This window comes from Mirounga leonina, unplaced genomic scaffold (assembly GCF_011800145.1).
Source record: "Mirounga leonina isolate KUSES-001 unplaced genomic scaffold, KU_Mleo_1.0 Mir_418, whole genome shotgun sequence".
NCBI lineage: Eukaryota > Metazoa > Chordata > Mammalia > Carnivora > Phocidae > Mirounga > Mirounga leonina.
Genome location: NW_023270739.1, coordinates 12,614,532 through 12,629,429, shown reverse-complemented (window position 1 = coordinate 12,629,429; position 14,898 = coordinate 12,614,532). Strand labels below are relative to the sequence as shown.

The 14,898-nt window shown below is 42.0% G+C and overlaps 1 protein-coding gene across 3 annotated transcripts in view; it reads left to right on the top strand.

Moving 5' to 3' along the window:
• POLR3B (RNA polymerase III subunit B) overlaps positions 1–14,898 on the top strand; it is a 105,020-nt gene that overhangs the window by 10,294 nt on the left and 79,828 nt on the right. For 2 of the 3 annotated variants that reach the window (XM_034987666.1, XM_034987665.1), the window contains exons 5-9: positions 105–180; positions 2,796–2,896; positions 6,353–6,444; positions 8,026–8,143; positions 9,811–9,919. In XM_034987666.1, the coding sequence (XP_034843557.1) occupies positions 105–180; positions 2,796–2,896; positions 6,353–6,444; positions 8,026–8,143; positions 9,811–9,919 (496 nt within the window). Of the gene's footprint in view, positions 1–104; positions 181–2,795; positions 2,897–4,772; positions 4,850–6,352; positions 6,445–8,025; positions 8,144–9,810; positions 9,920–14,898 lie in introns of those variants that run through there. The other variant, XM_034987667.1, reaches the window with a different exon arrangement.

The window sequence follows — 14,898 nt, the reverse complement described above, 5'->3', positions numbered from 1 at the left end:
AGTATTTGTCAAAGTATAATCCTTATATTTGGGAGGAAAATAGCTTGTTTGTTTATATGTTCTTTGAAACGGTATAATTGGTCATGGAATAATTTGTTTTTCAGGTATCTTAATATCTATGTGGGGCTTCCTGATGTTGAAGAAAGCTTCAATGTAACTAGACCAGTATCCCCTCATGAGGTAATTATCTGCCTTACCATAATTGAATTTGTTTGCCTTAACTCACAGAGTCTTTGCCCTTAACATATGCTCTTAGAATGATTTAAAAACAGGGGGAAAATATCTCCTATGAGACAAAGATAACCAAAATAAATTAGCATTTATATAATAACTGTATTTAGAAGTAATTCAGCATGATTTAGTTTGTCATTGAATCCTAGCTAACGTGGGCTGTTATGTAACTGTGTCCTGTCTGCGTCCCTGCTTCTGAGCAGCCCTTCCCTCACCCCTGCCCCAGCCAGCCACTTGTGCCTAGGACCGTGTGCTGTGCTTTTGCTGAGGTTACTGAGCACATTTTTTGAGGGTCAGCAGGCATTGTTTTAGGCAGAGGAGACCAAGGGCAGGGCTCAGAGTCTGTTAGAAGAGATGGATGGGAAGAAAATTTGAATACCAGGATTTTAGCAGAGCTGCAGACAAAGGGTTATAGAACAGGCTTGTTTATTGGCTTTTAACACATTCTAGATTCCTCTGAAAATTCTTCCACTTAGTGTCCATAATTTGGAATTGATTTAGGAAAAAAAATGATTTTTATAGATTTATGTAGTTTGTGTTAACGTAAAGCTAAAATGTTAAGCAATTAGGGAAAATGGCAGAGGAACCTTTCTTTACTAAACAATAAGTTGTTAGAATGTTAGGGTTGTTGTCTGAGCGACGTTAGATGGGAAGCATGGTCATGGAACCAGACATTTCACACAGCTAAGTGTTGGTGTTACTTAATCACGGAGCATCGAGTGTCAGTTGAACATGTATTTTGTGCCTCAGCATTGAGAGAGACAAAAGAAATGAGACCCTCTCCTTCCTCAAGGAGTTCATACTCTGTGGCGAGAGTAAAATAACAGAGCACATGAAACAGACACCAGGGGTTGCTCACTGGAATGCCTGGAAGGGTGAGGTAGGCGCGGGAAGGGAAGTTGTGTTGAGTAGGAAGTGGCGAGGTTTGGAATGTTGGGAAGTGTAATAACCACTTTCACTTTTGCCACTTCCCCAGTCCGTTTTGCTGGAGTTTTCCAATTTTTTAAGAACTAGGCACCAGTTAGCAATTTCCAAGTCATCTTCTGAATTATATTACCAGGTGTAGAGTAGAGAGAAGACAAAGTATTTTGAGGTAGTTCGAGAAGCCTGAGGCCACAGTTGTCATAATCATTCTTCCTGATGTTGGAGAAAACACACGGGCATTATTTCCGTTAGGGAGAGAGGGCACGAAGATTTCTTGGAGGGATTTTGATCCTTGGAGAGACGGAGAGAGTGGGAGAGCAGGTGGGTGGGCAGTCAGGGGCCCATGGTAGGAGTGGCAGGTGTTGGCCCTGCAGATCCCCCAGCACAGCCCCACTCCTGTGATGACAGAGAGGCGGAGGGGGACCAGAGGCCCGTACGGGGTAGTTTGGGGCCCATGGAAAGGGTCCCCATTTTTACCACCTCTGTCAAATTTCATTTCCATTTGAAGGAGAGGAGTTTGTTGAAATACACAAATATTTGCCCATCACGGGCATTAGAGGTAGTGCCTCTAGCGGGCACTATTCTAAAAATACATATTTGTACTCTTAGGAATTAAAATTATTCCATTCCCTCTTTACATATGAGGAGACCAAGGCGCAGAAGGGTTATTCAGAACTTAAGTGGTAGAGCCAGGATTTGAGCCCAGGCGGCAGGGTGCACACTCTGAACCTCCGTGCTACATCACCTTTGGTGTGGCCGGAAGACTGAGGCTCAATCTAATTAAATATAAAATAAGCAATTTTCACTCATCATTAATAGAGATATCTAATATTTTAAGATCCCAGGCACTGGGAAAGAAAGAAAAAGTTTAAATCTGTCTTTGGTTCAATTGAAGGCAGAGGATGCAGTACCATGAAATGCATGGTCGATGTTCAGAGAAATTCTCTTTTTAAGAATGCAAGCCACCTGATGACCATCAATAAAACAGGAGATCATCAAGATTTTGGTGGGGTTTGCTGTGTTTGATCATGGCTCAGGTAAGGGCATCATTTAGCGAGTCATCGCCTCACTAAAGCACACAGCAGTAGTTTCTAAAGTTCCCCAAAAGATGCAGAAATTGTTAATAGGATGTGTTGAATGATTTGTGCTATAGGATACCGCTTGTGAAGGAACTTCGTGATAGAGTTAGTTTATTTGGAGAATAAAAGGAAGTATAGTTTAAATTTTTTAGTTTGTGTGTGTGTATACTTTAGGTATTATACTGGCTGTTAACTTTTCGAATGAGGTAACCACATTGATTACTTTCCATGGACCCAATTTTCAAGGAACAATCTGATTGCTTTGAACATGGGAGCAGACCGGGGATGGCATCGGGTAGCGAGAAGACAGTCAGTACCAGAGTTATTCTGTCGTTTCTGGGCTGGCCGGGGCAGAGATGCCCTGGGGGTGTCTGGGTCAGTGGCTGGCATCATTCCCCACATGGAGAAGGCAGGCTTGTCACTCCTGGGGCCCTTACGGCAGCACCTGGAACAGCTCAGTTCAGTGTGGACTATACTTCTACCAGGAATGGAGCTCTTGGAGGCTTCCGGACCCTTTCTTTTCCAGGCAGGAGGAGCAGTGACTGTCTGGTTGTCTTTCAGTGCCGTTTGCGGGACATGACGTACTCTGCCCCCATCACAGTGGATATTGAATATACCCGAGGCAGCCAGAGGATCATCCGGAACGCCTTACCCATTGGCAGGTGGGAAATGATGTCCGGGTTGGAGCCTCACTGCCTGCATTCTAGCCCTGTGGGTGACCTTGAGCAAGTACTGCAGTCTCCTTTGCCCCATTTCCTCACCCGAAAAATGTGGAAACAGTGCCTACTTCATGGGAGTCTTTCTGGGGACCCCGTGAGTCAGCCCAGGGAGCGCTCAGAGCAGTGGCCAGCACACCGCGGTGGTGGTGCTGCTTTTTCATTGTGAAATCTTTTCTGTAAAGCTAAGGAAAATGCTACCATTTCCTCCTGAAATCCCAGCTATTAGGGAAACATTAGGTAAGATAGCATTTCAGTGAACTCTCCTGGGCTAGTCTTCTTGGTAGATTCATGTGTATTTTAAGTTTGACTTTTCTTGGAAGTTGAACTGTTTCCAGTGTAGCGGTATTTAAGAGAGAAGTTACTTATTTGCCTGGAACAGGTTTGGAAATGATAGATCGCATCTGCTTGCATTGTTGCAGTCTGCTTTTCCTAGTTAGGAAAATACACTGACTCACCTGTCGAAATGGACAAAACCCACAATATTGTGAATCTGATAATGGCGTTGGACTTTAAACTTAGTGCAAACAGTTCCTGCCCAAGTGTTTTTACCCCTCCTTCAAAAGTGCTAAGAGCTTGGGGCACCTGGGTGGCTCACTCGTTAAGCGTCTGCCTTCGGCTCAGGTCATGATCCCAGGGTCCTGGGATCGAGCCCCGCATCGGGCTCCCTGCTCCGCGGGAAGCCTGCTTCTCCCTCTCCCGCTATCCCTGCTTGTGTTCCCTCTCTCGCTGTGTCTCTCTCTGTCATACAAATAAATAAAATCTTAAAAAAAAAAAAAAAAGAAAGAAAAAGTGCTAAGAGCTTAATAAATACCCATTGGTTCAGCATGTATGCATCAGTTGCCTGTCACTTGTCCTGCACTATGCTGGGTGCTCGGGTCAGCAGAAGATGCTTAGACACAACTAAGTTGGCTGTGTTCATCCCCAGCTGCCAGGGAAGGCAGGCTGAAGTAACTGTGGTACCACTTGGTAAGTGCTATGATGGAGAGGTCCAGAGTAACGTGGAAACACACAGGTTTAACAGATCCTTCCCCTATAGTCTCCCAAAGGAGGGGGCTGTGTGTATCACTCCTGTCCTCACTCTTCAGTCAGGAAAATAAGTTGGGATAGATATTAGAATATTAATCTTCGTCTTAGCAGGACTGTTTATCAGTGTTCAGATCTTCTTTCTTTCTTTCTCACGTATGGACCATAGTCGTGTCCAGTTAAATCTTGGATCATTGATAATTTCCCAGATTGAATATTGTGAAGGGCAGACTGGGAAGACAGGCGCAAAGCATCACTAGTACAATTTAGGGTTTACATTCTAGTTAAGAGGAGGCAGGCAGGGCGTGCACGTAACCAGTATTTGGTGAATACCTGCTGTGTGCCAGACTCTGGGAGAGGTGATTGCATTTACTGCACTCATGCAAGTGACCTTTGTGGATCAGAGTGCTTGTATGTACCATGCAGTAACCACATTATACATGACCTCATGTAAAGGTTGTGGGTTTGGGGGTTTTTTTGTTTTTGGGTTTTTTTTTGAGCGAAAAAGATTTAATCCAAGTAATATTCCTACTTGGTAACAAATCAAATAGTACATGAGAGCACTTGAGATACAAAGCAATAGCCTCCCCTGTTCCTCACCCCAGTCCCGTTCCTATCTCATGACCATGTCTCTTATTCTGGTGGTTATTGCATCTGTAACTTTATTCTTTTTTTTTTTTATTTGAGAGACAGAGAATGAGAGACAGAGAGCATGAGAGGGAGGAGGGTCAGAGGGAGAAGCAGACTCCCTGCTGAGCAGGGAGCCCGATGCGGGACTCGATCCCAGGACTCCAGGATCATGACCTGAGCCGAAGGCAGTCGCTTAACCAACTGAGCCACCCAGGCGCCCGCATCTGTAACTTTAAATGCTAGGTATATACCTCTATTTCTTGGTACATCAACTTTAGACACTATTTTTTAAAAACTCTGGACTTCCAGTTTTGTCTGAAAATCTCCTCATGTGGACCTCATTCTGGATGATGCCCTAACAGAATGCACCATTTAGGTGCCAGTTCTCTCTCCGCACTTTGCACTGCCCACCCCCCCGCCCCGCCCATCCCTCCTTCATTGCAGGTGGGCCCCTGTCTGTCTAGTCATCCCTCCCTGTTTGGTAAGTGGCCTGTTCTTCTCTCTGGGTTTTAAATCTTCTCTTTGTCTTCGATGATTGTATCTTGACTATGGTGTGTTTTGAGGTGGCTTTCTTTTTATTTATTCTGTGTAGATATGATTAGATATGCGTGGATTAGATATGTGTGGGTTTATGGCTTTCCTACATTTTTTTTTTTTTTTTAAAGATTTTATTTATTTATTTAACAGAGAGAGAGATAGCGAGAGCAGGAACACAAGCAGGGGGAGTGGGAGAGGGAGAAGCAGGCTTCCCGCCGAGCAGGGAGCTCGATATGGGACTCGATCCCAGGACCCCGGGATCATGACCTGAGCCGAAGGCAGACACCTAACGACTGAGCCACCCAGGCGCCCGGCTTTCCTACATTTTTGAAAGTCCACGGCCACCATCTTTTTGAATAGGACTCCTTGCCGGTTGTATTTTTTCCATCTAGAATCTGATTAGATGAATATGAGACCTTTTCACTATGTCTTTTCCATGTCTCTTAAACTTTGTCATACATTCCTTCTCTTTGTCTTTCTGACATACAGTCTCAACAGTTTTTTCAGTTTTCTTTTGCAGCTCAATAATTCTGTCTGCATCCAGGGGCAAATCTATTATTCAGTCTATTCATAGATTTTTAAATTAGTATTTTTCACATGTAGTTTTCCTTAGTTCTTAAAATTGCCTGGTAAGTCTTGATAGTCTCTGTTCCTCACACTTTGTTCATTGTGGTATTTCTTCATACTGAATGGCAGTCCCTTTGCTTACCATGGGTGAAGAGTTGCTGCAATTTCTGATTATTACCAAAGTCTGTCTGCAAAGTTTAAGGAAACAAACATTTGAGTTTTTATTCTCTGAACTAGAAGAGCCGCGTACCTAAGGAAGTGCTTCATTTCACTTGGCTCTTAATGTAACTGCCACTTGTCTGCCTGAGAGGGCCGCCTAGGTGGCTCAATCATTAAGCGTCTGCCTGTCTGCCTTTGGCTCAGGTCGTGATCTCAGGGTCCTGGGATCAAGCCCTGCATCAGGCTCCGTGCTCGGCGGGAAGCCTGCTTCTCCCTCTCCCACTCCCCCTGCTTGTGTTCCCTCTCGCTGTGTCTCTCTCTGTCAAATAAATAAAATCTTTAAAAAATGAATAAAAATGTCCAAGAGGAATGCAGACCCCTTGGTGATGTGTACAGGGCACGTTTCCTCCTCTTTTCACCTCTTTCGCCAGTGACCATCTTTATATAATTCTTTTCTTTTTTTTTTTTTTTTTCTTTCAACAGAATGCCCATAATGCTGCGTAGTTCAAACTGTGTTCTTACGGGGAAGACGCCAGCAGAATTTGCTAAACTGAACGAATGTCCTTTAGATCCAGGTATGTGTGATTCCTTAGATTTTTGCGCCCCCACCTCTTGCCCGTTTTGGGCCTTTCTTTTGCTCTTGCTATTGCTGTTGCTTTAATTCTCAAAAACAATACCAGCCTTTCCGCTTTATAATGAACTTGGATAAAACTGTTCACAGAACATGGGGCTCCTGGGTGGTGCAGTTAGGCCTCTGACTCTTGATTTCAGTTTCAGCTCAGGTCATGATCTCCGGGTGATGAGATTGAGTCCTGCGTTGGGCTCTACCCTCAGCGAAGACTCTGCTTAAGATTGTCTCTCTCTCTCTCTCTCTCTCTACCCGCCTTCTGCCCCTGCCCAACTGGCTCACACCTGTGCACTCTCTAAGAGAAAAAAAAAAATTAAAAAGTTCACAGAATATCCAGAAATTTGGCTCCAACTTTATTCTTTTAGTCTCTATTTCTAAAAGATGTACTGTTTCCTCTCTTATTTAGGGTTTAAACTTTAACACTCCAAGATGTGATTTATTGTTATGTTTTGTCAGACTTTTCTCTGTCTCTTTGCTCACTGGTTTCTTTTGCTATGCTTAGAAACTCAAGAATAATCTTACAAAGCTACTTGTTTAGCTGGTCAGAAGAAATTCAAGTAGCTCACTTCAGGCTGTTTGTTTTTTTTTTAAAGATTTATTTATTTGACAGAGAGATACAGCGAGAGAGGGAACACAAGCAGGGGGAGTGGGAGAGGGAGAAGCAGGCTTCCCGCTGAGCAGCGAGCCCGATGTGGGGCTCGATCCCAGGACCCTGGGACCACGACCTGAGCCGAAGGCAGACGCTTAACAACTGAGCCACCCAGGTGACTTCAGGCTGTTTTAAATGCAGTAAAGGGGCAAAAACCAAAAGTCTTTCATTTAAATTTTTAAAAATTTTATGTTTGTACCTAGTTCCAGGCAGTTTATTTTGTAAAGATTCAATTAATTTGTAGTTGTTTTCATCTATTCCTCTAAAGTTGCATTGATAGAGAATCACAAGGTTTTGGAAAGAGGTTCACAAAGGACATGACTTTGTTAGACTGTAACAAAATGTTACGTAAGTCAAATATATTGCTTGTTCTTGTTTATATTGTAAAAGTAAAATGAAGTCTCACTTTACCTTATTCTGAATTGTGTGCAAAAAAAGGTTATATGATAATATTTAAGGGTTTTGTTCAGTATGGCATACTTAGGAAACTTAATCCTAGTCTACCATCGTCCCTGATTTGTTAGAAAACTTAGGGCAATTTTGAGTTTATATTGAAGATTGTTGGTTATTTCTATGCTTAAGAAATTTGAAGACTAATTTAACATTTTTCTCATTTGCCTCTTGTGTGTGTCAGGTGCTGGTCATACGTACACCAGTAAGATCTGTTCCCTGGAAGTGTAGTTTCTTGTGGCTCATTTGTATAAAATCATGTGCTGTCATCAGTTCATGAAACAGTATCAGCAAACCCCTTCTAATTGAGTGTTGGTCAGCACCGTGGAGCAATGGAAGAGAGGTCTCTACATCAGGAGGTCACTGTCATTACTAAGTCACGCTGTCAGAAGAACAGGCGGTGAACCTTTTCTTGCTTCCTTTGGGCAGGTGGCTACTTCATTGTCAAAGGAGTAGAAAAAGTTATTCTTATCCAAGAGCAGCTGTCTAAGAACAGGATCATCGTGGAGGCTGATAGGAAAGGGGCGGTTGGTGCTTCGGTTACCAGGTACGGAAAGCAGAGATGGTGTTAAGAAACACTGATAATTCCATTAATATCAGATGACTGTCTTTCAATACAGAGGTAGCCAGTTATTTCTGATAGCAGGCAGCAAAATATTGATCTGTTTAACGAATCAGTTTATTGTGTAACACTGGAAGCATAGAGTATTGATCTACAATTTTTAGCAATGAAAGTGTGAGACATTGGTTGAAAGGCCACTAGTTGTTTTATTCAAGTTGAATTTTGTTGCATTAAAGGAATGTTGAAAAAAAAATGAAACCACTCCTTACTTTTTCATGTTTGTTTTTAGGCTTTGAGCATTTTGCATAATGTATTCCTACATTGATATGATCAGAGATTATTTTTTACTCAATATTTAATCAATTCTGTCATGGACTTAATGTCTAGTTGTTAGTTTTCTTGACCAGCCTCTTTCACAGTATACTCATTTTTCTCCAACAGCATCTCTTGTCTCCTGGAATTTCTTTTCTCTGATTTATTATCATACATAATTTGAAATTTGTAAATTAATAAGTTCTAGGAATAAGACAATCGTAGAATAATGAAGATATCAATATGCAGTAGAGTTTGTCTTCTGACGACCTGTAATAAACTGTACAACTCAGGTTTCTTAAATTTTTCTTTCTGATGGGGGGGGTAGGCAGCTAACAATAACGGCCGTTTATTGAGCAGTTACTAGGAGCCAGGCGGTATATCAGGTGCTCTGCCTTATTTGGCACCTCAGCCCTTCAAGGTAAGTGGTGTTATCTCTGTTTCACTGCTGAGTAACAGGCCATGGGCTCAAGGTCCTACTGATCAGAAGAGGTGGCCAGCGTTTGGACCCAGAGCTAATAATTCTGTGACTCCTGTCTTCCTACTGTACACAACTTTCAGAGCCAGGGAATTGGGCTTTGAATCCCAGAGTAGTAGTTCGGTAGTTACGAGGCACTTGGATGGGCAGTTACACATCTTGTCCAAGCACTGGTTTCCTCCTGTGTGATCTGGAGACACTGCTTCAGAGAAGCGTTAGTGTGTAGGCGATGGGAGCCGGTATAAGACCATGTAGCAGAGTGCACGTGGTGCCTAGAGGTGGTCAGTGTGTGTTCCCGTTGGGGCTGGCTACGCCTGGAAATGTTTTTACATCTATTAGGAACTTCGTAGCTGATGACGTACCAATAAAAGGAGATTCTGTAGTTTCTTTTGGCTTCACTGTATAGTAAGAGTGTAGATGTGTTTTATTGGGTTATTAATTTAAACACAGTGTATAAATTCATTTCTTCATCATTTTTTCATTATGGTGTAGACTCATTGTGAGGTTTCTCTTCTGAAGTGCATAAAATTGATCATGAATACACCTCACACCGAATCAAAGCAATTCAGGTGGAATCAAAGTGAAGTAGGTCAAAATAAATCGATGAGTGTCACTCATTCACCCACAAAACTTCCACCGTATTCTCAAAGCTAAAGAAACGTGTGTCGTGTTTTTAAATATTCATGGAAGTGGCAGGGAAGCTAGGAAAAGAGTTGGGCACCTTTAGAAGGTATCTGTTAGGAAGGACCTTACTGATCATTATTGATTGCTGACCCTTATTGATTGATGATCATTGCTGTTGCATGCTAATGGCCTGAAACCAAGCGGGGACGCAGTTTAACCAACTTGTGTTTCCTTGTAGCTCCACCCATGAGAAAAAAAGCAGAACCAATATGGCTGTGAAACAGGGACGATTTTATTTGAGGCATAACACTTTGTCAGAAGATATTCCCATTGTCATCATATTTAAGGTAAGGCTGCAGGTACCTACTGAAAATTATAAGAAGTCTTCTCTGCTTTATTTTCATATGTCATTAGAAATTTGGAGGATAAGGATCTCTAGGAATAGAAGGATGTGTGGCATACATAGGTTGTCAGGTATGTAATATATTTTAAATTGAAAGCTACTAAAATCAGGGTTCACGTGTTTTCAGAAATACTATTTTTTAACAGTTATGCAATAAAAAATCCTAAGGTACAAAAAGATATATAATGAGAAATAAGCCTTCCACTCACCAGGATCTGACCACATAGTTATCCTACCCAAGGACCTCACTGCTCCTGGTTTCTGGTGCATCTTCCTAAAGATAGTCTGTGCCGGGGCGCCTGGGTGGCTCAGTCGTTAAGCGTCTGCCTTCGGCTCAGGTCGTGGTCCCAGGGTCCTGGGATCGAGCCCCACATCGGGCTCCCTGCACCGTGGGGAAGCCTGCTTCTCCCTCTCCCACTCCCCCTGCTTGTGTTCCCTCTCTCGCTATGTCTCTGTCAAATAAATAAATAAAATCTTTAAAAAAAAAAAGATAGTCTGTGCCTGTACAAGCATATGAGTCTATAGCAGGTTTTATTCTGTTCTGTGTTTTACTTACATACGTTGCACACCATTCTGCACTCGGCTTGTTTTCTGTAACTTTCATCTTGGAGATTGTGTTATATTGTTAGTTCATACAGAGCTACCACGTTCTTTTTGATGAACTGTCCCATTATGGGTGTACTATAGTTAATCGTTCCTCCATTGGGGGTAGACATGTCTCTTGCTGTTACAGAACTGCTGTAATATCTATCACATTACACAGGGGCAAGGGTATCTGTAGGCATATTAAATTCCTAGGAGTAGAATTTTCCAGGTCAAAGAACATGAACCAAGTTTGTTATTTTTTATGGACTTCGGGAGTCTGGTGTGTTTCTACATAAACATGAATCTTTAAAACTGATTTTTTTTTTCGGCTTGCTTGTAAACTGGTGACTTAGAACCCAAAAGACATTTTCCCATAGAAATTATGTTTAAATGGTTCAGTCTTCTTAGATAATTGCATAGTGGCTCACCTAACCTGCTCTGAGACTTAAAGGTTACACATGTTTTAGGAACACTTGAATTGTAGTATTAGTCATTGAGCAAAATTTTAAAATAGCATTATATGATACAGTGGATCCTCAGTATTTGTGAATTCTGTATTTGCCAGTTCTCCTACTTGCTAAAGTTTATTTGTGACCCTGAGATCATCACTTGTGGTGGTTTTGCTGTTATTCATGGACTTGCGCAGGCTCAGAGCAGGGAAAAATTTGAGTCCTCAAACTCTGCGTTCCCAGCTAAGGTCGAAGAAGGCCACACTCTGCCTTCGTGTTTCTGCCGTCATGCTGTTAACAGGTGCCCTTTCTGCGATCTGCGTAGGGCCATGTTCTTTCACATTTTTGTGCTTTTTGGCGGGATTTTGCTGTGTAAAATGGCCCCCACGCCGAGGCTGAAGTGCTGGCTAGGGTTTCTAAGTGCGGGAAGGCAGTGATGTGCCTTTTGGAGAATATACGTGTGTCAGAAAAGCTCCGTTCAAGCATGAGTTACACTGCTGTTGTCCGTGAGTTCATCACATAAGGCGTCTGTAAGCAGAAACACAACATCAAGCAAGGTTCTGTATGGATGGGTTGAAGGAAATGTAACCAGAGGCCCACAGGACATTGTTCTCCTGTGCAGGGTTTGTGGCAACTCTGGAGAACACAACTGAGGATGCCCACACCCGACTTTGTATGGGCCAGGAGTGAATCTTGCCGACGAGACTGACTGAACAAAGAGCTCAGTTTATTTGGGTCAGTACTGAAGAGAGTGGGGACTTGGGACAATGTTAGAGGTTAACACTCTTTTCTCATTTAGTTTCTCTTCAGAGTTAAATATTCCTGCTCAGCGGTTGTTAGGATCGTTGAAGCATCTGGGGTGGAGGTAACGAAGGTGGTTAGAAAGGAAAGACATTTGGGTATACGCATCAGAGGAGTAAAAGAGAAGGACTTGAACTTGTCCTGTAGGAGTTGTGACCTGGCGACAGGACAGGAGTGGGGGAGACAGGCCTCTGTGTCAGGCTAGTGTTGGGGCCAGGAAGGGGGGTCCTGGGTTATTCATAGGTAGTGAGTGGATGTTGACCAGTCGGGTTCTTTAACTCAGGAAATAACTGCATTCTAAATGCAATTACATGAAGAAGGTTGTAGATTTTTTTTTTTTTTTTTTAAGATTATTTATTTATTTGAGAGAGAGCGCAACACAGGGGATGCGGCCTTGATACCAGGACCCTGGGGTCATGACGTGAGCCAAAGTCAGACACTTAACTGACAGAGCCATGCAGGTGTCCCTGTAGGAGATTTTTTTCATGTTTAGTGCAACTTAATATACTTTTAAGTTCTCTAAATGAGATGTTGTCATTTTCTTTTTAGGATGATGAAGATGATCATAATAGCAGTACCATTTATATTGGCAGGGGGATGGGGAGCTGGAGGGAATTCTTAAATGTACTTTTTATTATCTCCCTTCAGGGTTTATATTTTTAAATCACAGAAGTAACTTTGGCTTTTCTTGTTGGGATCCCACAGGCCCCAATGCAGTGCCTTTAGAGTTGTTTTGCAGATGGAGAATTTTATCTGTGTAAAATTAATCTCCAGTAGAGGGCAGTGTGTTCCCATGCATCCAAAAGACTTCCATGGATGTTTTAGAGGCTTAAAGAAGTTTAGGACTGCTTTCCTTAGACCAGAAATTATAAATTAATTACAATGCACATAGTCTTACATCACTCACATGGAAAATACATCACTAGACACATGGACACGTTAAGATCAGAAAACCTCTATCAAATACTTTTTCGGCTAGGTAACAAAATTTTGATGAGACAGTTTCTTCTGTCAAATTTAACATTATGTTGCATATGTACACATGTGTTTATAGCCAGCTTAAATCCTTTTTAGAATGGGGCTATAAATTAACAATATGCACTTTTATATAACCTGTAATTGAGATTTCAGATTTCTCCTTTTCTGATTATAAAACAGTCCTTGAATTGTACAAATTTAGAAAGCCACTGAAAAGTAGAACTACATTTTTGGACCTGTTTTTTCCAGACCCTTTTTGCTTTGGTAATATGCACATTGATATTTTTTTTCCCCCCACTGAACGGTGAATTGTGAATAGCTTTCCATATCTATAAATACGGATCTTCATCATCATTTTTAGCAGGTGTCATACAGGAATTACCCGTGGGTGGTGTAATCTGTTTAACCAATTTCCTGTAGGGGGACATTTAGGTGTCCTTTTCCCCCCAAGTTTTCACTCTGATACACAACCCTGGATCTTCTTCTACATACATATTTGTGCATATTGCTGAATATTTTGTGAGACTTAATTCCTGGGAGTGGAATTAGACGTTTTTTAAAAAACTTGGGCGTGTTGCTTAAATTTTTTCCCGAAACCTAACCATTGCATGCTGGTCAGCAGTGTATAAGAATGAAAACAACTATTTGAATTTTTTCAGTTTAAATAAACAAAGTACATTGGTCACAGTCCCGTTTTGTAGTCTCCTGCTAGAGGGATGTTTTAATAGCCCGATGGAATCTTGTCTGACAACTTCTGTGAAGACTTTTCCATCTGGGGAGCAGCACAGAATATGGGAGCTCTTATTAGCATCAGGCAGATCTAGGCCAAATTCCAGTTTCTCCACTTGTTAGCTGTGTGACCTCAGGCAGATTTCCCAGTCTCCCTCCATCTCGGATAACTCCCCTGTAAAGTGAAAATTTTCACCTGAGAGGGTTGTCCTGAAGAGCAAAGGAAGAGATAGTGTATTTTTTGAAAAGTGGACGGCCTAGAAGGAAGATACTCTTTCTTTTGCCTTCGCTCTGCCTCCACATTCAGTGTCAGGAGCTGGGGAAAATAAACTGGGGGAACCAGGAAAGTCACATCATTTCTCTTTTTGTGTTGTGTGGCCCTAACACAGACCTTGACAGTCATTAGGACTTGATGGTTGTTGATTGTAACCAACAATTGGCTAAAAGTGACAGAAGCAGCAGGGTTTCCAGGTTCCATGCTGGGTCTGAATATGACGGCTAAAGCTTTTTAAGACCTAGATCAGCCTTATTTATGGACTTGAATCACTACAAAGGTTCTCTTGCCCATGAATCTTACCCACTTTACATTTTGTATCCCCAAGTATTCAGCAGATGCTCTGTGATGGCCTCTGTAGTCTGAAAGTTTTTACAGAAAATAAGATCAGATTTCAAGGGAGCTGGGCATTGTTCCTCGGAAACGAACTTACATTGAAATTTTTGATCTTTAAAGAGAAAAAATTGCAGAGTTAAAGAGGGCCATCACAGTTCTTTTATTATTTGCTAAGACTACTTTTAGTCATAATAGATTGATTCCTGTCTGAAGAAAGATTAGATTTCTGAATATTAGGTATTTTAAGAACTTACTCCCTTTCCCCCCCTCACACAGTATATGTCAGCATATCACCGCCAGTGGGCATGTTCTTCTCTTCTCTCATTAGTATTCTGTCTTTAAAAGTCACACTTGTAGTCACACTTAGTGGGTATCCAAAGAGAAGACTTCGTGCCGCTTCTTAAAGAGCGTGCGCCCTTATTTTTGTTCTGTCTTAGTGCTGATGGCCAGACTGGGTGACCTTCTGCTGAAAGGTATTATCTCTGCTGTTTCTTCATAAGGTTATTCTATAGCATTTGTTTCTGACTTATTAGTTAGGGGATAAATGATTTCAGATATCTGGAGGACAAAGAGTTCCATATAAAGCTAGTCTTCAGATGTCTAAATTATGTCTGTAAAGCAAAATGGTTGGGCATTTTGCTGTCGTTTCCATAGCAATATGTCATTTATGTGTAGCTGTGACTTCCCAAGGCTAAATAGTCATAAAATCAGTTTGGTCTTTGGAGCTAGAGCGCTTTTGATGATAACCTGACTGAGTTATCACCCTGTAGT